General features: G+C 41.7%; 1 protein-coding gene across 8 annotated transcripts in view; it reads right to left on the bottom strand.

Annotated features, from left to right (window-relative positions):
- Positions 1-4,376: 4,376 nt before the first annotated feature.
- Positions 4,377-21,513, bottom strand: part of LOC122733309 (transcriptional repressor protein YY1-like) — a 119,320-nt gene continuing 102,183 nt past the window's right edge. For all 8 annotated transcript variants that reach the window (XM_043973600.1, XM_043973596.1, XM_043973601.1 and 5 more), the window contains one exon: positions 4,377-5,755. In XM_043973600.1, coding sequence (XP_043829535.1) covers positions 5,052-5,755 — 704 coding nt within the window. In that variant the 3' untranslated portion in view covers positions 4,377-5,051. The remainder of the gene's footprint in view (positions 5,756-21,513) is intronic.

Genomic DNA, 21,513 nt, shown 5'->3' with positions numbered 1-21,513 from the left:
ATAGTAAAACATGTTTGGCTGTTATTTTTATTCAAATGGAACAGATATTACACAAATATTACTCTTTACTAAGATGACCAATTGCAATGAAATTCTGTTCCTTAAAACAAAGAGATAAAACTGATGGTTTCTGACTTTAACTTCACAAATTAATAGATTCATATCTTTGTTTCACAAACTTTTAAACTTTTGTCCACTTAACTACCATAGCATTCTGAAAGAATGAAATACTTTAAAAAATTTTAAAATTGATTCGTACTTCTCTTTAGTTTGGAAGACTCCCTAAGTATCTAACTAAATGTTCTAATCAAAACCAGTTACTTTTTGGTTTTTTCTTGCTGAACACATACCTTTTCTCTTTTTTATGAACCAGGAAAGAGTTAAATTTCTAAGTGCTGGTTTCTAAGTGCCAGTTCTTTTTTTTCTCTCTCTCTTCAACTCTTAACCTTCACTGTCACCACTCCCAAACCTGCATCTTTATAATCAGTGAGATGACTTTCTCTAGTTGTAAAACAATGAACCTGTCATTCTGGGGGGTGGGAAATACTCTTAATTCTCTTTTTCTTTTCTTTTTTTTTTTTTTTTTTTAGTGAGGCAATTGGGGTTAAGTGACTTGCCCAGGGTCACACAGCTAGTAAGTGTTAAGTGTCTGAGGCTGGATTTGAACTCAGGTACTCATGACTCCAAGGCCTGTGCTCTATCTACTGCGCCACCTAGCTGCCCCCTTTTCTTTTTTTTTGTGAGGGGCAGTAAGGGTTAAGTGATTTGCCCAGGGTCACACAGCTAGTAAGTGTCAAGTGTCTGAGGTCACATTTGAACTCAGGTCCTCCTGAATCCAAGGCCAGTACTTTATCCACTGTGCCACCTAACTGCCCCTAAAATATTTTTCTTTTATTTTTTTCTGAAATGCTCTTAATTCTCATAAAACAGATTCTAAAGAATGTTAACCCAAAACTTGCCAAAATATTTCAGTATTTATAAAAACATTCAAACCCCAATTTAGGGATTTACAGTAGAGAACTCATATTTTTGTCCCAAACTCAGTTTCTAATTAGTTTATGATATAGAAACACTATATGGTCTCAAGGAGAAGATTCCTTTCTTAACTGTCCTTCCTGCCATACTCCCTGAACCTGGTCATAGTTCAGGAATGTAGATATAAATGAAGAATCTTTTTTGAAAGTTTAATGAGTTTTCCAAAGTGGTTTAACTTCTTTTTCCAGGAAAAGGTTAGTTAACAAGACACAGGGAGATAGATTTGCTGCCAGTTTTTTTCTTCTAAGCTCTGTGCACAGAATTGCAGAAACAGACTGTGAAAGACACACAAACACAGGCACACAAAAACACACAGACTGACAGCTATGAGACAGTGACCCAAATATTCTTTTACTAGTCACACTTTTAGTTATCAGCCTTTTGAATGTTTACTCCTTGCCTGATAATAAGCACAACTCACAAGCATGTTGCTATTCTGTTTGGTCCTTACTAGATGTCTCCAGAGGCCATACTATCTTATATACACACAAATACATACAGCCTAAGGAATTATCACCTTTCAGAACTGCACCTGTCTTGTTTTTTGCATACCCTGATTCTTTGTTTATCAATCATAACCCATTCTTCTCTGAGTTTTTTCTTTCCCCGTCTCTCTCCTGTCTTCCCTCTGACATATCTAGAGTTGGGGCAGAGGAGGGAGTTGGGGAGGAGAAAGGGAGAGAGAAGAAAACTCCCTGTTTTCTTTTCTCCTATATGATCCTCTTTCTTCCCCAAAACATTCTTAGTCACCTTTTCCTTTTGCCTCAGAGTTATTTTGTTCTTTGTCCTTTGATAATAAGTACAATTGCCATTTCAAAGTCTCTCTTAACAGCACTGAAATTCTCATGTTTGCTTAGACTATAACTCTTCCATCAAGTGGTCCCATGCCATTGGGTCATCCCAGAACTCACATAGCTGGCCATACCTGGGATTTCCCCTGGCTGATGGGCCACTCCTTCATAGGATGTGGGTGACCATCCTGAGGATTTCCCCCAATAGAAACTTGTCTCCTGGGCCCAGGGCAGGCATCTAGCATGCTGCCTACCCCTCCCTCCAGGTACATGAGTGACCAGCAGAGGGTTGCCTCCAAGGAAGGCCTCTTTCCCTAAGACCATTTCTTTGTTATCCTACTGACTGGCAATTGTAAGGATGCACACTGTTCAAATGAACAGTGACAAGATAATGGGAGGGCACTGAGATACCAAAGAAAAATGCAGACCATGCCAGTGTAGTTATATAGGTGTAGATTTATTAGGGTTAATTGGGAGAGTTTACTCACAAGACCAGTCCCTGGTGGCAGGAGGACAGTGGTATATCTCTGCACCACCCTTAGGCCAGGTTAGATATAGAAACAAACCAAAAAAGGTATAGTACCAGGAATGGCCCAGGGTCACATGCCAGTTTTCACATGGGATAGTTAGGGCTTCTTGTTCTATTTACATTAAAGGTAGTTTATGTTATCTGTAGAGTCTTAGATCATGTTTTCATACTCTAGCTCCTACCATATACCCCAAAACTCCCACACCAGACTGTCCAGCAGGCAGGACAGGAAGATATAGTATGCCACAACTTTGTGACTTCAGGTGGGATGCACATTGCCAGATGAGCTAGGAAAGATTGTGGCTCTGCTCAGCTGGGCTAATTTATAGTGCATGAGCCAGCTCCTCTGAAATGTGATCCATAACAGCAGGAGGAACCAAATCCCAATTTCCTATTATCTCACAGTCAAGGGGGTTCATGCATGCACTAAACAAGGGTTTGAATTAAGATGATGCCTAAGATCTTTTCCAGATTCTAAGACTTTAGGATAATTGGTTCAGCATTTATTTATAAACTGAAAGTCTTTGGTCTCTAATTGAGATTTTCTCTACGTGTCTCTTTTTTCATACATCTTGAAGTTAGCAGACTATTGCTCAGACAAAACTGCCCAATCACCTGGGGCAACTTTCAGTACAAGAAAACTTAGGGCTGAAGAAAAATCTTAGTTGGCTGTGATGTTATCTCAGTCTGTTGTAATTCCAGGGAGGGTCTCTATAGATCAACTCTAGTTTTCACTCCAGCCCAATAAACCTTCGGTTTATCTCATTGTTTTCTTATCATGATAACTACAGTGGCTTTTCTGAATCTTTGCCACACTTGCCAAACTCCTTAGTACTTAACTTTCAGTTAACTGCTTGGTTTCCTACCTTACTCACTTAGTCTCCTACTTAAGAAGCCAAATGAAATACCTACGGTGACATTTCATATGCTTTATTGGGTACCCAATGAAACTGAGAGGGTGTGTTTACACGAAACCATTTTGCAGCACCTTCTAACATTGTGGCTATGGTAGTGACTAAGATTCTCATGTTTCCTCCAGATGTTTTTGGTATTATATAGATATGCCTGAAGAGATAACACAGTAGCTATGTAAAAGTCAGCTCACTAGACCTGCACTCTCCTTTTGCCATATGGAATTTGCATAACCTTGCCCTTCTTCTTATCTATCGTCCCCTTCTATCACTCTTCAAATGAGATCTTTCTAAAGCACTTAGAGTGACTGGCACATAGTATGCCCTTCATAAAATGCTTGTCCCCTTTCGTCCTTATGCTGTGCAGGCATCGATTTTACTACACATAGATTCAAAGAAAAAATCTAAGAGTGTTTAGGTGATTTTAGTCTCCAATCTAAACAGACACTCACCTAACACATCAAACGCCATATATACACTGTAGGGAAATTGCTATTTGCCTGTTTCAAATATTTTTCCTAAGATCATAAATCTAGAGCTAGGAGGGACCTACTTCTGAGGCCTAAGGAGATTAAATGACTTGCTCAGGGGTCACATAGGAAATAAGTGTCAGAGACCACATTTGAACCCAGGACTTCTGACCCCAGAGCCAGTGCCCATTCCATCATACCATGCTGCCTTATGTGCATTTTAAAGAAAAAAATAATTCAAACAAGTGTGACCTTTTTAAAGAGCAAGTTCACTCGTCAAGGGAAGCTATGGTGGGGTTCAAAGGAAAGCTGTCCCAATGTTCCTATGCTTATCTTCCAAGGGAAAGGAAGAGGATAGAGAAGGGACAAGGGGGATGTGTGGGGGATCCAGCAGTCCTCTCACACAGGACAGACAGCAGGATGGCCCTGGCAGGAGCCTATCAAGTTTGAATTGTTGGGGTAAACCATGAAAAGGAGCAGGGACCAGCAACTCCTGGAATTCTGGTGAGCCACTTGAAGGGTCAGAAACTGGAGCTCCTCTATGTAAGAAATACAGAGGAAGCTGTGTTCTCCAGGCGGTGACGAAAGAAAGAACACTTCATGCCTCTTTGAATTTCAAATCCATTTAAGTAAACCAACATTTATTGTTTGTCATCAATAACTCTTTACATACAGAGGCAAATTTTGGAAACACCCCCGTTCCCTCGAGGGGTTCACAATCCATCGGAGAAATAACATGTAAACACAGAAGTTAAATTACAAGATAACTTGAACAAACAGCAAACACTAATATCTTCTGGGCTTGGGAGAGTTAAAACTAGGGAGATCAGGAAAGGAATCTGATAAGCTGAGGTTAAGGAGGGAGGACATTTTGCGTGTAGGGCAGAGTCTGGATTGAAAGGAAGGTGAGACCAGAAGCAGGGAACTCAATTAAGACACAGTTGCAATGTCCAGTGGAGAGGAGATCAAGCCATAAGCTGGGGTGGTATCCTTATGAGTGGAGAGAAAGGGATCCATGTAAGGGCTTGTAGGAATAGGATCACCAAACTTGACAACTTATTAGATATGGGGTGGGAAGGTAGAAGGAAGAGTGAGCCAGAATTACTGCAGAAGTAGTGGGACACAGAAATAGAGAACTGAGAGGTGGAGGAGGAGACAAAGACAGTGATTTCTCTTGGATAAGGTGAACCTATAGAACCATGTGGATGGGATTTGATTTAGAAAATTTCTTTTCTATCAATGTTACAACAAAGGGAACCTATGTTTATTTCCACTCGTATTCCTATCAGTGAAAGCACCTTCTTCCCTTTTCTTTTTACTTGCTGCATTTTGGCTTTCCATGGGTCAGGATATGAGACTTCAGGTTGGTTGACTGGGCAAACATCTTGGTACATCCATCAAAGGGGCACGCGTAGGGGCGATCTCCAGTGTGGATACGCATGTGCGTACGTAGGTTGAAGTCCAGTGAGAAGCGCTTCTCACAACCTTTGTACATGCACTGAAAGGGCTTTTCTCCAGTATGGACTAATTTATGTCGCTTTAGCTTGGAACTCTCGACGAAAGCTTTTCCACATTCTGCGCAGACGTGACCCTTGGGCCCATGGGTATGCAGATGTTTCCGAAGGGCAGAGTTATCTCTGAACAGCTTGGGGCATTCTTCATGAGGGCAAGGCAGCTTTTTCTCCACTTCATTAGGCGACTTATTTTGATGGATAAATTCAGCCAGTTGTTTGGGATCAGAGAGATTGATGAGAGTCAGTCCTTCCTGCGGGAGCTCCTTTGGAGTCAGATCATCAGGCACCTCCAGAGATAGAGCTTCTTCTGGGAGCTCCTGATCCTCTACCACTGTCTCAGAGACCAGCTTGTTTTCTTCCTCCGTGGCCCACATTGTGATGGCGAATTCTCCCTCCAGGGTCTTGAGGTCCACTTGCTTCTGCTCCCAACTCTGAGCACTTCCCTCTGAGCCATCATCAGAGCCCTGACATCCATCTCCTGCAGTGCTGCCACACCCTTCATCCACTGTGGGTTCACATAAAGAAAAGAAAGCAAGGACAGATTAGGTATCCAAACGCCTTTATGACTCTAGGTCATGACTTGAAGGTTGATGGGAATGGGTTCTGAAGAAGAAAGCTACACCTGTTACTGTTCTAATTTAACCCAATGCAAGAAGCATTTATTAAGCCTTACAGTGTGCCTAGAAGAGCTGCAGTCTAGGGCAAGGGGACTGGAGTTTGGCACAGAGGCAGTGATTTAGAAGACATATTCCTCTCTCCAGCAGTGACAGTACCCCAGGGGTACCTTCTTCTGGTTTAGCCCATACCAGTACTACCAAGTGCCTTCTGGGGTCTGGGATAAAAAGACCAAAAAAGGTAACTAGTCCTTGCCCTCAAGCAGCTTACATTTTGCTACACTGTAAATCAAAAGAAAACAAACAAAAACAATCCCCACTTGTCTGGAAACTTTTTAGAGGAAGCCAAATATGGTGCACAGAAAGCCTTGGAGTAAGATGGGCCTGGGTTCCGACTCTGCCCTACTAGCTGGGAAGTCCCTCATATTCTAATACCCTACTGCAAAGTACCAGTTACCAAGGTAGACTGAAAGTATGTTAGTGCCTTTGTATGAATGGGGGATGAGAGGGGCAGCAGGGAACAGCAACATCCCTTAGTAGTCCACTAGTTCTATTTCTAGTTCAGATTTTGTTCCCTGACAGTTGCCGTAGTTTTCTGTGCCGCTGTGATTATTGGAATGGAGGTTCCCCCTAGAAGAGTTCCATGTTGATGCAGTAAAGGCACAATTGCTCTGATGATGAGAAATATGTTCTAGAACAGCCTGAGAGGGAGGTGCTATTATGATTCCCATTTTACAAATGAGGAAACTGAGGCAGGCAGCAATGACATGACTTGCTTGGGGTCACACAGTGAGAGAGACAGGATTTAAACTCAGATTTCCTAACTCTAGGCACAGTGCTCTATCCAGTACATCACCCAAACACCTTAAAATTTAATGTTCCTTCCTCATAAGGCTTGGGTAGATGTCTTTACATTTGAAAGTTTTGTTCCAAAAGTTTTTCACCTTTTATGGGCCCCTTTGACAGTCTGGTGAAGCCTATGGACACCTCAGAATAATGTCTGACCCAGGCCAATCATACTCTCTTCAAATATGGGGTTGGCCCACTCATGACCTCCTGGACTACCTCTTCCCCAATAGCCTTCTCACCCTGGCAACACCTTTAGCACCACTGCCTCTTCCTTCAGGGGATGAGCTCTTTATTGAATGTCCTTCAGTATTCACGCCAGCCATGCTTGCTTTCTGGACATGAGAGTGAGGAGAGCAGGATGACTCCCAGGTTGTGACTCTGAAGAGACTAGGAGGGTGGTGTGACCCTGGAAAGCAACAGGGAAGGCAGAGGCCTAGGGCTTGGGAGGATAGATCATTCAGTTTGGGATATGTTGAGTTGGAGATGTCTAAAAGGCAGTTGGAGCTATGAGACTAGAGATCAGTGCAGAGTTTGAGGCAGGAAAGGGAGACTGGAAAACCATTTGGTATGGAGAAGATCAAATGAAGTGTAATATGGAGGGAAAAGAGAAGGACGAGGATCCAGCAAAAGAGACAAAAGGAGCCTTTCAGCTTGTGTTGGCACCTTCTGGAGGAAGCCCTCCTCGACCCCTCTGATTCCAGGAGCTTCCCTCTGTTAATTATTTCCTACTTATCCTGTCTGTAGCTTGTTGTCTTCCCCCATTAGATTATACACTCTTTGAAGGCAGGGACTATCTTTTCCCTCTTGTTGTATCCCCAGTGCCTGGCACACAGGAGAAACCCAATATGCGTTTACTGACTGACTAATTAGCAAGAACTTAATGCTTTACCTTTCTGAGCATAAAATATGATTACAAAGGAAACCATTTATATTGAAATACAGTTATCAAATTATTTTGCAAGCAGGTTCATGGACCCTAGGTTAAGAATTGCTGTTCTATAACATATTTCTCATCATCAGAGCAAGAAGCTGTACATTTGAAAGGGGTCCTCCCATTTTACAGATCAGGGAACTGAGGTGCAGAGGAAAACTAACTAGTGCAGAGTCACATAAACAGGAAGCATGGAGTGTGGAGTGTCAGAGGGCTAAATTGAACTAAATTCTGATATGTCTATGTCTTTGCATGTATATGCATGTATTAGAGACGGGGGGGGGGGGAGGGAGGGGGAAGGAGAGAGAGGGAAGGAGAGGGAGGGAAGGGAGCACAGTGGAAAGAACTCTAGGTCTGGAATTAGGAAGAACCCAGTTAAAATCTAACCTCAAGCACTCATTAGTTATGTGACCCTGAGCAAGTCATTTAATTTCTGATTGTGTCAGTTTCCTAACCTGTAAAATGCTTCTGGGGGCAGCTAGGTAGCACAGTGGATAGAGCACTGGCCCTGGATTCAGGAGGACCTGAGTTAAAGTCCTGCCCCAGATACTTCACACTTACTAGCTATGTGACCCTGGGCAAGTCACTTAACCCCCATTGCCCCACAAAACCAAACCAAAACAAAACAAAAATGCTGCTGATAACCTCCTAGGTTATATGGGAATGTGGGAAAGTACCTTCACTACTCTGAGCCTCAGTCTTCTCACCCTTAAAATGGGGATAACAGCTGAAGGCACCTACTCCATGGCATTATTGTGGGGTTCAAATGAGATTCTGTGTGCAAAGTACCTTGTAAACTTTAACAGTCTGTGAATAAATCATAATTAAGGATATGGGGAAACATAAAAAGTGAAAAAAAAAACCAAATTCAGCTTCTGAGATTTCTCATGACTCAGAGTGACTGACGTGATTCTAATTCCTACTTTGTCGGCCAGGAAGAATTCTTCTTTTGAGTAATTGCCTTCTTTTGTATTCCTAGCACTTAGTGCAGTTGCTGGCACCTAATGAGGACTTACTAAGTGCAGTGAGGCTTTCTAGAAATCTGTTATTTCACCTACAGGTGAAGACCAATCAATGTTCTGCCAGCACATAAGGTCAGCTGCTCCACACGCCTACTCCCCATGCTCCCCAAGCCCTTTGGACAAATCATTACCAAGTGCCTTGGAGAGTTCTAGGCACAATTAAGGTGAAAAGTACACAGTGTTCTTGGCTGGAATAGTACAGGCCTTGTGGTTAGGTAGACAAAGAAAGCCAAACTGATAAAGGATAAGGGCGAGATGAAATTCATGCCTTTTGGTTTTACGCAAATGGTGTTTTTCCCCCTTTAATTAAATATCAGGACCATCGTGCTAATGTGAACATTAATTAAAAAAAAAACATTAGGTCAGGGAATGGAAGGGAAAGTAATCAATCCATGTGGATCCCTGTTCTCCTGTTATTTAAAACACTCTAAAAATTAAAAGGGATACCATGTTCATTCCAGAAGGTACTCAAAATTCACCTCAGGAACTAAATGCAGAGGTGCCAGACATCCATCTTCTCTGAAGCATCACATTGCTGTTGCTCATAAAAAAGTGCTGCTGTATTATAAAAACTTCAGTTTGGAAATAAGAACCCCCCCCCAAAGCCTATATGAGAGGGGGAGGGGGAAATGGATCCCTATCTTCTCAAGAATTACTGGGGTTCAAATAAGTATCATAGAATTGTAGACACACATCTGAAAGGTATCTTGGCAAGTCAGTTCAGTAAACAGTTATTGCCTACTATGTGGCAGGCACCGTGCTAAGTACTGGGTATACAAAAAGAGCCAAAAGACAGTTCCTGCCCTCAAAGAGCTTATTTATAATCTAATGGGGGAGAGACAAGATGCAAACAAATATATACAAAACAAGCCATATATGGGATAAAAAGGAAATAATTAAAAGAGGGAAAACATTGAATTAAGAGGGGTAAGGGAAGGCTTCCTGTACCTCCTTGTTTTGCAGATGAAGAAAAACTGACACCCACAGAGAGTGACTTGCCCAAGGTCACACGGATAATAAGTGACAAAGGGAAGAGTCAAACCCAAATCATTTGTCTCCAAATCCAGGGTGCTTACCATACCCCATGAAAATGATGAGTAGGGGCTTGAACCTCTCCCACAGCCTCAGTTTCTTCATCTGTATAATGAAATTACACTAGTGGTGGTATCCGCCTCTCTGGGTTACTGTAAGGCTCTCAGTGAATGGATGGAAATTAGTGCTAAGATGTCAACTAATATAAGAGTCATGAAGATACAAGTTCAAATTTGACAATTACAGGCTGTTTGATTGTGAGAAAGTTATTTAATCTCTGTTTGACCCAGTTTTCCCAACTGTAAAACAGGGCAGCTAGGTGACCCAATGAATAGAGTGCCAGGCCTGGCATCAACACGACTCATCTTCCTTCCTGAGTTCAGAGACAGCCTCAGAGTTTACTAGCTGTGTGACCCTGGACAAGCCACTTCACTCTGTCTCAGTTTCCTTATCTATAAAATCGTCTGGAGAAGGAAATGGCCAACCACTCCAGTGTTTTTGCCAAGAAAATCCCAAGTGGGTCATGAAGAGTTGGATATGACTGAAAAATGATTCCACAACAAAAGTAAAATTGGGATAAGAATAGCACCTACCTCCCAGGGTGGCTGTGAAAATCAAATGAGATATTTGCAAATGTGGGTAATCCTCCCTCCCTTCCTCCCTTTCTCCCTTCCATTTCTCCCCTCTATTAGAGGCTACGTGATCACTCCTTAAGTATATTGTAGGAAAATTCATTTGGGGTGTGGGTCAGACTAGCTGGTAGCTGAGCTTCTTTCCAACTCTCAAATTCTGTGATTCATCACACCTGCAATATACTAGGCATGTATACCTGTAGCAGCCCAGTCTCTAGCCCATCCCCAGCCTTGCTGGTAGTGGCAGTGGTGGTAGTTGTAATAGTAAATGATAATCTTGATTGCAGACTTGGTTATAAGGTTTGAAAGTTAGCAAACGGTTTTGCATATAAGGGAGTTAACTTGTTTCTCCTAGTCTATGTGTCAGGAAGAGTCTGGGGTGGGGAAGCAGAGAACTGGTACTGGAATCCCATATGACTGTAGGCCAGTCATTTCCTTCCCTGTGAAAATAAAGGACTAGACAAGATGGTTGTGAAGATCAAGCCAGAAGGAGAAAAAGAGGTGAAGGCTGCCAGTCAAGGCTCGAGAGACCAAGGGGTCAATCATGGAGGCAGGTAGTAGTGAGCTAACTGGAAATGGCCTTCAACTTCTGGCCTTTGTAGTGGTTTGACCTGACTGGGTCCTGGCTTGTAACCTTGCGTTTTTCTTAGACTATTCCTTCCTCACCTCTTCTGTCTATTCAGTTACCAGGTCCTTGTGCTCCCACTTCACATCAATTCTCCTTCCTCAGCAGCAATCCTAATTAATGTGGGCCTCATTTCCACCAACCCAGGATATTAATTAGTACTCAAGTAGTTGTCCCTGACTTTCTCCAATCCAGCCTTAATAGATACACTTTCCAGACACATTTACTTATTCATGGATCAGGTCAGCTTACTCCTTTGCTCAAAAATCTTTAGTGGCTCCCTGTTGGCTAGACAGTAAAATTCAAACCATTTTGGCTCATTTTAGGCCATCTGGCACTATTCTACTGTTATAATCTGGTATCTCTAATCAGCTCAGGTAATACTCTATATTATAGCTACTTATGCAGTTGTCTTGTTCTTATGCTATATCCTACAGACCACTTGAAAGCAGAGATGGTCTAAGTTAATTTTTTTCTCCAAAGCCTGGCCCAGTAGCTCTGTACACAGTAGTTATTTAATAAATGCAAGAGAATACATGTTTATAGCTGGAAGGGACTTTTGAGATCCAACCCCTTCTTTTTACAAGTGAAGTAACTGAGGCATAGAGAGGTTGTAATGATTTGCCCAAGGTCACACAGGTGACAAATGGCAGAAGAGGGATTTGAACTTGGAGGGGCCTTGATTCCGAATCCATTTTCCTCATGTTTGTTGTCCAAGTGGGAAATAAGAGAATTTTTGATATGGCCATTGATTATTAGAGCTGGAATGTCCCAAAGATTTTCTGTGCCCACCTATGAAGTGGAAGAAGACTGTATCCAGACAGCCCCATCCTCATTTAGACAGGGAAGCCCATGGCTCTGGATGGCTCTGGAAGGTTATTTACAACAAATTTTTTAAAGTAATTATTATGTAGCTGATGCTGGTGCGTGTCTAGATCATGCCTCATTGGGGGGCCGTTTTTCTACATGGGTTGGCAGACAGATTTTTGGAGGCGTCTGGCTAATTTCTATTCACTACGATACATTTTTTATCAAAGGAATTGACTGCCCTGGAGAGAAGTGCTGCAGTCAGGTCTGGGGCAGAGATGTGCTCTGCAAAGCAGATGCGCAGCTGGAGCCCTCCTTCTAGAGAAGAGAATGGGTTCTGCCAGGCACTTCAGTGGCAAAGGGGGTCAATCAAGAAATAATTGGCCCTAATTAGCACTCCCACAAGCTGCTTCATTTCTTTACCTGCAGTTGAGTGACACCGGGGAAAGGTGGAAGAAAAATCTTCCCTGTTATTAAAAGCACCAAAGGAAACCAGATAAATATCTCCCAATCCACTGGCAGTCTACTGGAAATGAGAATAAACATAGTGGCCCCAGTGGCCCGAGTCCTTTGAAAAGTTATATTTGATGCAAAGAGCTGATTACGGACTTAGGAGATCAGAAGACTTGGCTTTGGGAGGCCACAGAAGGCAGGGAAGTGCATCTTAATTCACTTTTGTTGGCAAGGCTGCAAGTTTGGATTTCAGACAGGCTTGAATAGAATTTGATCAAAGGTGATTCTCTTTATTTCTAAGATATATTTTAAGTTTGGCTCCCAAGTAGCAGGCTGGGCTTTTTTTCCTGACATGCAATACATAAAGACTATCAAACTACTCAAAATTACCAGAAAGATGTGTCCAACATCTGATTCCTCTGAGAACAAATGCAAACAGAAGTGATTAGCAAAGAAGGGGCATACTAGAGCCAGCATGAATAGGTTCCCAGGAGCCAACTGCTGACTTTTCAGTGTGAGCACTTGCATGTCAGGAACTGGCAAATGCCACAAATCAGGGCTTGGTCTATTATTCTGTGGATTGTCTGGACTTAAGAAAGAGATGGAGAAAATAGTAAAGCAAATTAAACCTAGAAATGTGTTGTATGGGGCAGCTAGGTGGCACAGTGGATAGAGCACGGGGCCTGGAGTCAGGAGATACTGAATCCAGATCTAGCCTCAGATACTAGCTGTGTGACCCTGGGCAAGTCACTTGACCCAGACTGCCTAGATTGTTGTTGTTTGTCTTCCTTCATTGACTTGTAGTGAATTGAACTTAAGTGAGGGAGGGCTGTTCAAAGTCACCAGCCTCACTTTCTCTGCCAGAGTCCTGCAGGTCCAATGGCAAGATATACATTAGGATGACTGGAGGTGGCTCAGATGCAGTGGGAAGAAAGCTTTGGCCTTGTTAAGCTAAGGGCTTTACTAGGTCTCAGTTTGCATGAGGCAATGCCCATTCTGTGATTAAGGCTACCTAAGGAATGAGGCAAAGAATGGCCTCTTTCCCCAGGTCAAACAGTCAAATAAATAAGTAGAAGAAAAAAGAAAAAAAGGAAGTAAGGCAGGCAGTTGTTGTGTGTACCCCCTCCAATCAGGGTTGGTTGGTAAACTTTTTTCAGAATACTGCTGAGAGTATGACATGTAATGAGAGTATCCGATTACTTACTAATCAAGGCCCTGAAGTGAGTGTTGAATTTTCTTCCCTTATTTGCTCACAGGATCCTTCTCTCTTCCCCACCTCAATGACTCCCCCAGGCCCTAGCTCCTCTTCATCCTACTCCCATGTTCAGAAGACCTTGCCTCTTAGACAGTAAAAATGGAAGCTATTTGGTGTGGTTCACTGTCTTTATCTGTTTTTTTCTTGAGCTCTACATCTCCCTCTTTCTTGCGAAAGCAAGACATCCATTACCTCCCTTCCTGCCTTGCCTCCTGAAAGACTTTAGCTCATCCTCCATTCCTATTGGACCTCCTGTGTCCCTTCAGTAAAAGGAATTAGGTTTCTTGAAGCAGGTGGGGTGTTAGCTAGGTCTTGAAGCCAGAGGTGAAAATGAGGAGGGAGAACATTCCAGGCATAAGGTATGTGGCCATTGAAAATGCCTAGAGTTGGGAGGTGTGGAGTCTCTCGCTTGAGACCAATGTCACTGGATCATAGAATACATGAAGGGGAGTAAAGGAAGTATAAGAAAACTGGAAAGGGAGGAAGGGTTCAGGTTATGAAGGCATTTTGAAGGAGCATGAAAGGTTTGGAAAAGCTACTGAGGTGAATAGGATTGTGAATCCATTACGGAGATATCAAAGGATTGCCTTGACATAGTGAAGGCCCATTTCAGATCATATAACATAAATTGTGGTGGACTCATTTGCTCTCTAGCTTTGTTCAGAAGAACCCAAATAGGGTAATCCAAGGCTGGGGTTTGGCCAAGCAAGATCAATGACAGGATAAGGGGACAAGGGACTGGATTAGGCTAAGTATAGAGCTGAACTGCTTCCCAAGGTCCTCTTCCAACATGAACTTCTAGCCCTTCACTGAATATTCTTTTCTTTTCTTTTTTGTGTTTTTTTTTTGGTGGTGGGAGGAAAACAAAGGTGAAGTGACTTTCTTAGAGTCACACAACTAGTAAAGTGTCTGAGGTTGGATTTGAACTCGTGTCCTACTGACTCCAGGCTCTGTGTTCTATCCACTGTGCCACCTAGCTGTCCCACTGGACTTTCTCTCAGTGCCACATTTAGAGAGGTGTCAGTATTTATTGCTACTAATATTCTCAAACAAGAGTTGCCAGTCTGCACTGGGGGAGAGAGTTTGCTTACTGAATATTCACTATATAAATGAAATCATAGTTCTGCATAAAAAGAAACTTATGCAAGATGGTTTTCAAAATTACCATTTTCCCCATTATTATAGTAATAGTAAATTGCTGTTTTCTGGCATGTTTAAGGCTCATTATTCTGGCTAACGAGAATCCAGCTGTAGTGACATTCTAATTCACAAAGATTTCGGGAATGTGATACAATCTCCTTAGTAACACCTTTCTTCCCCAACCCCCCATTCCTCTCCTCTTTTATGCATTCCTCTGCCCACCCTACTTTCACAGCCCCTACTCCTTCTTCTCCATTCTCTCATAGAAACAATACTCTTCTCTTTAGAAGAGTTTTTTTTTTTAAAAGTCAGACATCTTGAAATTGAACTTAAAGTCTTTCATTATACATGGATGTTCACATGCCTTGAGGCCAAATAGCGTAGAATGTAATTATGAAAACTTATTAAATAAAACTAATGCCATCTCTATTAGTAATTGGGAACCAGAAAGCTCTAGTCCCTGGAGGGCTTTACCAAAAATACTCTAGAGACCACAGACTTTTATTTTTAGTTTAAGTCAAAAATGGAGGGAGCAGCTGGCCCAGATGGGTATCCTGAAGTCTTACAAATCCCTATGATTAGTCCACGCCTGTCTTTCCTCCTTTCAAAAGGAAACACTTTTTAATGAGTGAGATGGCATTTGAAAGAAAAAAGACATAGATTAAATATTTCTTTGTAAGGGACAATGAATATGTTTCCCAGAATGTCATGTCACAGAGCAATCCCAGCCTTGCTCATCTACTGCAATTTCTTGGTGTTAATTGGTGTCTGTAGAGCTAGGCTGGTAATCTCATTTTCATTAATGACACTAATGCCATCTGTCAGGACCCCAATAACTGTAACTCTGGGTAATGGATATGGATCACGGTAACTGGTAAAGACTTTTCATGAACTAATTAAATGGTGCTTATTGCACTTTCCTTTATATGCAATTTTCCCCTTTTGACCCAAATACTGTAAGGGGACCTCCTGAACTAGAAACATGAACTGAGAATGAAGAGTGACTGGTTTCCTTATTTTCATGACAGGGTAAGAAACAAACATCTGTGGGGGTTTTGTCCAGTTGACATCACCTTAACCATCACTTACAGTTGGCCTTTCACTATTCAGACTCCCACTGAGAACTGAGGATTTCACACAATTGGGAAGAAGGCAAGATCCATTTCTTGTGCCCAGGCCTCAGGCAGGACTCTAAATAGGGCAGGGCACAGGGGGTCAAAATTTAGAGAGTACCAGAAGTCCTTGAAAGGCAGTGTGATAGAGAGTAAAGAATACTGGCTCTAGAGCTGCATTCAAAGCCCACCTCTGATGTGTACTACCTGTGTGACCTTGGACACATCACTTAGCCTTTCTGGGCCTCAGTGTCTTCACCTGTAAAATGAGGGGGTTGGACTAGGTAGCCTCTGAGGTCCCTTCCAGCTCTAAGGCTATGATATTGTGTGAACTGACCTTAGTACCCAGTTAAGATGAATTAGATACACTATGATGCTACCAAATGGCTTCTTTCCCTAGGCAGACTCCAGTTGAGCTCCTTCCCTGCCTGGCTCTTCACTGATCGCTCTTCCACCTTGAAGTATCTTGGGGTTGATTTATACCCCACCCCCAAACACAGGTCATTGTCCTAAGTTATCTGTCCATCCCCCTCAACTGCCTTTGTCTCAAAGTTGATTTCAGGCCTGTTTTATGCTGCTTACCTCAGGCATGCTTTGTGCTACCCACATCACCCAAGTTGCTAGGAATGGCTTTGCTTCTGTGTCTCTGTAAGTACTACAAGGAGTGACCAGGCGGTAGCTCCCCTTGTAGTTATGTAGCCTGAAGTGTGGTAAAAGCCAGGGGCTAAAGTCTGTCCTTTTAGAAGCTCTGTAGGGATTAGGAAATTGTCAACCAAAGTATACAACCACCTGGCTGGCAGATGGTGTGGAACCAAAGGGCCTATTGAAGCCAAGAGCTCAAACCATTGGGGGTGGAAAGGGGAAACTCCATGATCTTTTACAGGCATTACGAACTAATTAGTACCTTATTTAGGAGATCTTATTCAGGTCACACTTGCATTATGGCCCCTGAGGCTCTTACTCTGATTAAAGGCTGTAACTCAAAGTGGCCAGTTGATAGATTTGTGGACCATTCGGTCTAGAAAAGGCAAGTAGATTTGCCAAAGGACAGAGGGTGATGGAACACAGAATCTTTGAGTTTGAAAGACCTTGAGAAGTCTTCTAGGTAGGCCTACTCATTACAATACAAGTCCCTTCTCTAGAAGTAGGCTTGTCATGAGCATAAAAATGCTCATGAGAAAAGATGGTTACATAAAGGATATTTAGCCCTGAAGCTGAACATTTCAAAGAGCAAGAGTCAAACATAGTCTCTCTGTTCAGTTTACAGAGAAGCTAGGTGGCTTAGTGTATGAAACTCTGGAATTAGAATCAATAAGACTTGACTACAGACAGTCAGATGTGTGACCCTGGGCAAGTCACTTAACGTGTCTGCCCTAGGTTCATCACCTGAAATGGGGATAATAATAGCACCTACCTCCCAGAATTGATGTGAGGATAAAATGAGACAGTATCCATAAAATGCTTAACACAGTTCCTTTGGCTCAGTCCCTGCCAATATTTTAGTACTGAGAAATACTGAGAGGGAAGAAGGAAAAAGGGAGGGGGAAGAGGGAAGAACAATGGAGGGAGGTGGAGAGCAAAGAAGGATGGAGGAAGGCAGAAAAAGATTCATAAAAATAGAGGAAGGGGGGGCAGCTAGATGGCGCAGTGGATAGAGCACCGGCCCTGGAGTCAGGAGTACCTGAGTTCAAATCCGGCCTCAGACACTTAACACTTACTAGCTGTGTGACCCTGGGCAAGTCACTTAACCCCAATTGCCTCACTAAAAAAAATTAGAGGAAGGGGAAGAGTGAAGAATGAAGGAGGAAGAAAGATGAAAGTAAGGGAGGGGGAAGAGACAAGAAGAAGAATGGAGGCAGAGGGGGAGAGAAGGAATGAGAAAAAAGCATGCAGGGAGAGTTAGGGCAGCTAGCTACTATTGAGAAAAATTTTGAAGAAATTAAAAAGGAAATTGTCCTTTTCTTTTCTTGTCTCCTCTTCTTTTTCCACTCTCTTTTTTCCTTTTGCCCCCTTTTTTGTGAGATTTTTTTTTTGGCCGGGCTAAGTGGAGCAGCTGGCTTTGGCAAGCAGCCTGAGTCCCAGGAGAAATCCTGAAAAGAGGCCTGCCTTGAATATTTTCTGTGTCTTAGGTTGTAATGGAAACCTTGTAAAATGGTTCTAACGAATTTTTTTCTTTTAGGAAAGTCTTAGCTGTTTTTGTTTCACATTATAGGCGAGCACTTGATTTAGTAAACCTGTACAGCAAAATTATATGAATGATGATGTTCAGTTTTTAGGAAAAAAACTCCTTTCCTATTAAGGGTTTAAGTAGCCTTTTAAGTACAGCCACAGGTCTTTCTTCTGTAGAATGTCCTAAGATCATTTTCATACAGAAACTCAATGAAGATCATGGCCAACCTAGGCCAGTCTCCCCCCCCCCCCCCGCCCCATTTCAGGCCTAAGAGATTTTACTAAAGTGTTGTTTGTGTGTCAAGAGGGCAGAATTAAGAGCATTGTATGTAAGCATTTGTTCAGTCTGTGGTAGGGGGATTGCTATTCATTTATGGATAGTGGTGCCCATCTCTGAATTTCTATGATCATACACCCTTGTGAGTAAAACATTTTAAGCATGTATCCCATATATCTATAAATTGTATTCATATATAATTATGTACATTATGATAATGTACAAAAATAGAAAATGAAAAGGGATGACATGAAAAATAGTTAAGATTTTTTATCTTATTAACAGTATGAAATCATTGTTCTCATAAAAGCATAATTAATAATTTTTCATGAAAACAATGGGCCTGAATCAGCTTCATTATTTTTGAAAATCTTGACTGAATGCCTTCTGATAGAATGATTCAAAGGTCTGGTTCTAACTTCAGTTCATTGACTGCGATTATTTGATTTTAATGGTAGTCAGAATTTATAAAGATAAGTCAACAGAGAAGTGGGCATTCCAAAGGAAAAAGCACATCCTGGTATGTGCTTACTAAATCATGACACTTATTTTTTTAGTTCCATCCACCAAGTATACAAAGGTTGCACTGAAATTTGGCTAGCAGATTTTCATCTTGCAGTTGTTATTGCAAACTGATCAGAAAGTGTTACATTAGTCAATCAACAATTATTTATCATGTGCTTATCATTTAAGTGTCAGAGGTACAAAGCAAAAGGGAAAACAGTTGCTGCCCTTAAGTGGTTTATATTCTAATGGAAGAGACATGTACATAAATAAGTATATACAAGATAGATATGGAACAGGTAAAGTTCACTGGAGAGGGGATGGCAGATGGAGAGTCTGTCATTGACCTCATTTGGAATGTGGTTTTTGAGCCAACCCTTGAAGGAAGCTAAGAGGTAAGGAAGGGGAAGCATTGCAGGTATTGAGGGACAGCCAATGCAAAGATGGGGAGATGGATGATGAAACGTGTGAGGAATGACAAGCAGGCTAGTGTGGCTAGATCATAGAGAGTGATAGAGGGAAGTAGGGTAGAAAAGATTGGAAAGATAAGGGGGTCAGGGTGGGAAGATCTTTTAAGGACAGAGGAGTTTCTGTCTAATCTTGAAGGTGCTAGGGACCCCCTGGAGTTTGAGTAGTAGAGAAACATGATTAGATTTGCATGTTGGTAAATTCACTTTGGCAGCTGGGTGGGAGGATGGATTGGAGAGAGAAGAGTCTGGGGGGAGGAAAACAGAAAGCTACTGCAGAAGTCTAGGAGGGAACTGATGAGGTTATGAATGAGGATGGTGGATCTGTGAGCAGAGAGAAGTGGAAGGAATGACAAGGTCTGACAACTATTGGTCATCTTTCCAATCTCCCAATGTGGCCATTGAGTGGTTTATAGAAGGGTCAACTGTTTTTTTCTTTTTGCACACCTTTGATCACATTATTAGTATTGTCTTCAATCTATGGTTTTGGTTTTGGTTTTTGGGGGGGGTTTTGCAGGGATCTATCGGATGAGAGAGTGAAGAGTTGAGGGTGAAGCTGACACAGAAGTGCTGGGAATGGGGGATTTCAGTGCCCTTGACAGTGACTGAAAGGTATGGAAGAAGCGTGGGCTTGATGAAAAAGTTAAGATGTTCTGTTTGGGACCTTTTGAGTTTGAGATGCCTATGGTATATGCAGGTTAAAGTATTCAGTAGGTATTATAGGACTGGAGTTCAAGATGAGAGACTAGAGTTGCATGGTATACATATACATCTGGGATACATCTCCATGACCAGCTTACCAAGTGAGAGACTATAGAGAACAGAGGGCCAAGAACAGAGCATTGGGGGCACAAGTACAGTTATCGGTTAGCTGCCATTGACAAAGATCCAGCAAATGAGATTGAGATGGAGTGGGCAGATAGGAGGAAAATGAGGAAAGAGCCAAAGTCATGAAAACCCAGAAATGAGGGGAACAAGGAAGTGTTGACTGGCAGTTTCAGATGCTACAAATGGGTCAAGAAAGATGAGGGTTGAGAAAAAGGCCATTAGATTTTCTAATCAAGAGCGCACTGGTAACATTGGAGAGAACAGTTTCAATTGAATGATGACATAGGAAGTCAGACTTCAGAGGGTTTATAGAAAAGAGTGAGAGAAAAAATGAATACTATCATTAGCTGATATCTCTAAATACAATAGACAAGTAAGGTGAAGTTCCCTGTGACCAAAAGTGGTTGTAAATCCCTTTTGTGAATCTTGATCATTTTGAACGTTTTTTCACCAACTTCTTGCCAAATCTTGTTATCATCATTTTAATCTCACAGTGTGGCCAATGAGTGGCTTATACTAGGTAAAGAAGGGTCAATTCTGATTTCTTCTTTTTGCTTACGTTATTAATATTACCTTCAATCTATGATTTCTAAGCAGTAATCTTTTCAAGTCATTTGTCCCTTTTGTGACAGTTAGTTTAGGATATTTTGGAGTAAATTTTTAACACTATCTTTTTTTTTTTACGTCACCTATATCCCCTATTATATGTCTCGCAAAAAGCTATCCATAATAACAAAGAGAGAAAACAGCATTTCAACAAATTTAGCCAACACCTTGTCCAAATCTTGGCATTGTCAGTAGTGTTTCAAGTCCATACTTCTTCACCTATGTAAAAGATGCCTTTTGTATTTCTTCTTTGGGACAAAGGTTAGGGATTACAACATAGCATCATTCAGTTAAAATTTTTGTTTCCATTTATGTTGTTGTAGTCATTGTTTTATGGCATCCTTGGTTCTGTTTATTTCACTTTATATTAGTTCATATAAGTCTTCCCATGTTTTCCTGTACTTATCTTGTCATGAACTTTCTTGGGGTATATGCCTAGCAGGGGAATTTTTAGTAATAATAGTAATATGGTAATAATGCTCTATACATTGGTGTGCCTGGCTTTCCACAACCTTCTTAACATTGACTATTTTCATTTTTTGTTATCTTTGTTGACTTGCTGGGTGTGAGATGAAACCTCAGAGTTGCTTAGATTTGCATTTCTCTCATAATTAGCGATTTGGAGCATTCTTTCTTATGGTTGGTACTAGTCTGTAATCCTTTTGAAAAATGATTGTTCACATTCATGGACCACTTAGTGCTAGTTGAGCTAAAACTATCCAATATCATCCATAAATCCACTGTCAACCCCTCTGCATTGTGGAACCCTCATGATATCTCCTATGACCTGTGACAAATACTGGCACTTTGGGGTACTTAAAGTGCCAGTGTCAATTTGTTAAATATCAATAAGGTGTAATTTTACTTATTTTTTTCCTGGGCAATTGGGGTTAAGTGACTTGCCCAGGGTCACACAGCTAGTAAGTGTTAAGTGTCTGAG

Source organism: Dromiciops gliroides, chromosome X (genome assembly GCF_019393635.1).
Source record: "Dromiciops gliroides isolate mDroGli1 chromosome X, mDroGli1.pri, whole genome shotgun sequence".
NCBI lineage: Eukaryota > Metazoa > Chordata > Mammalia > Microbiotheria > Microbiotheriidae > Dromiciops > Dromiciops gliroides.
Note: the sequence above shows the minus strand (reverse complement) of the source record. Positions and strands in the feature narration are given on the sequence as shown.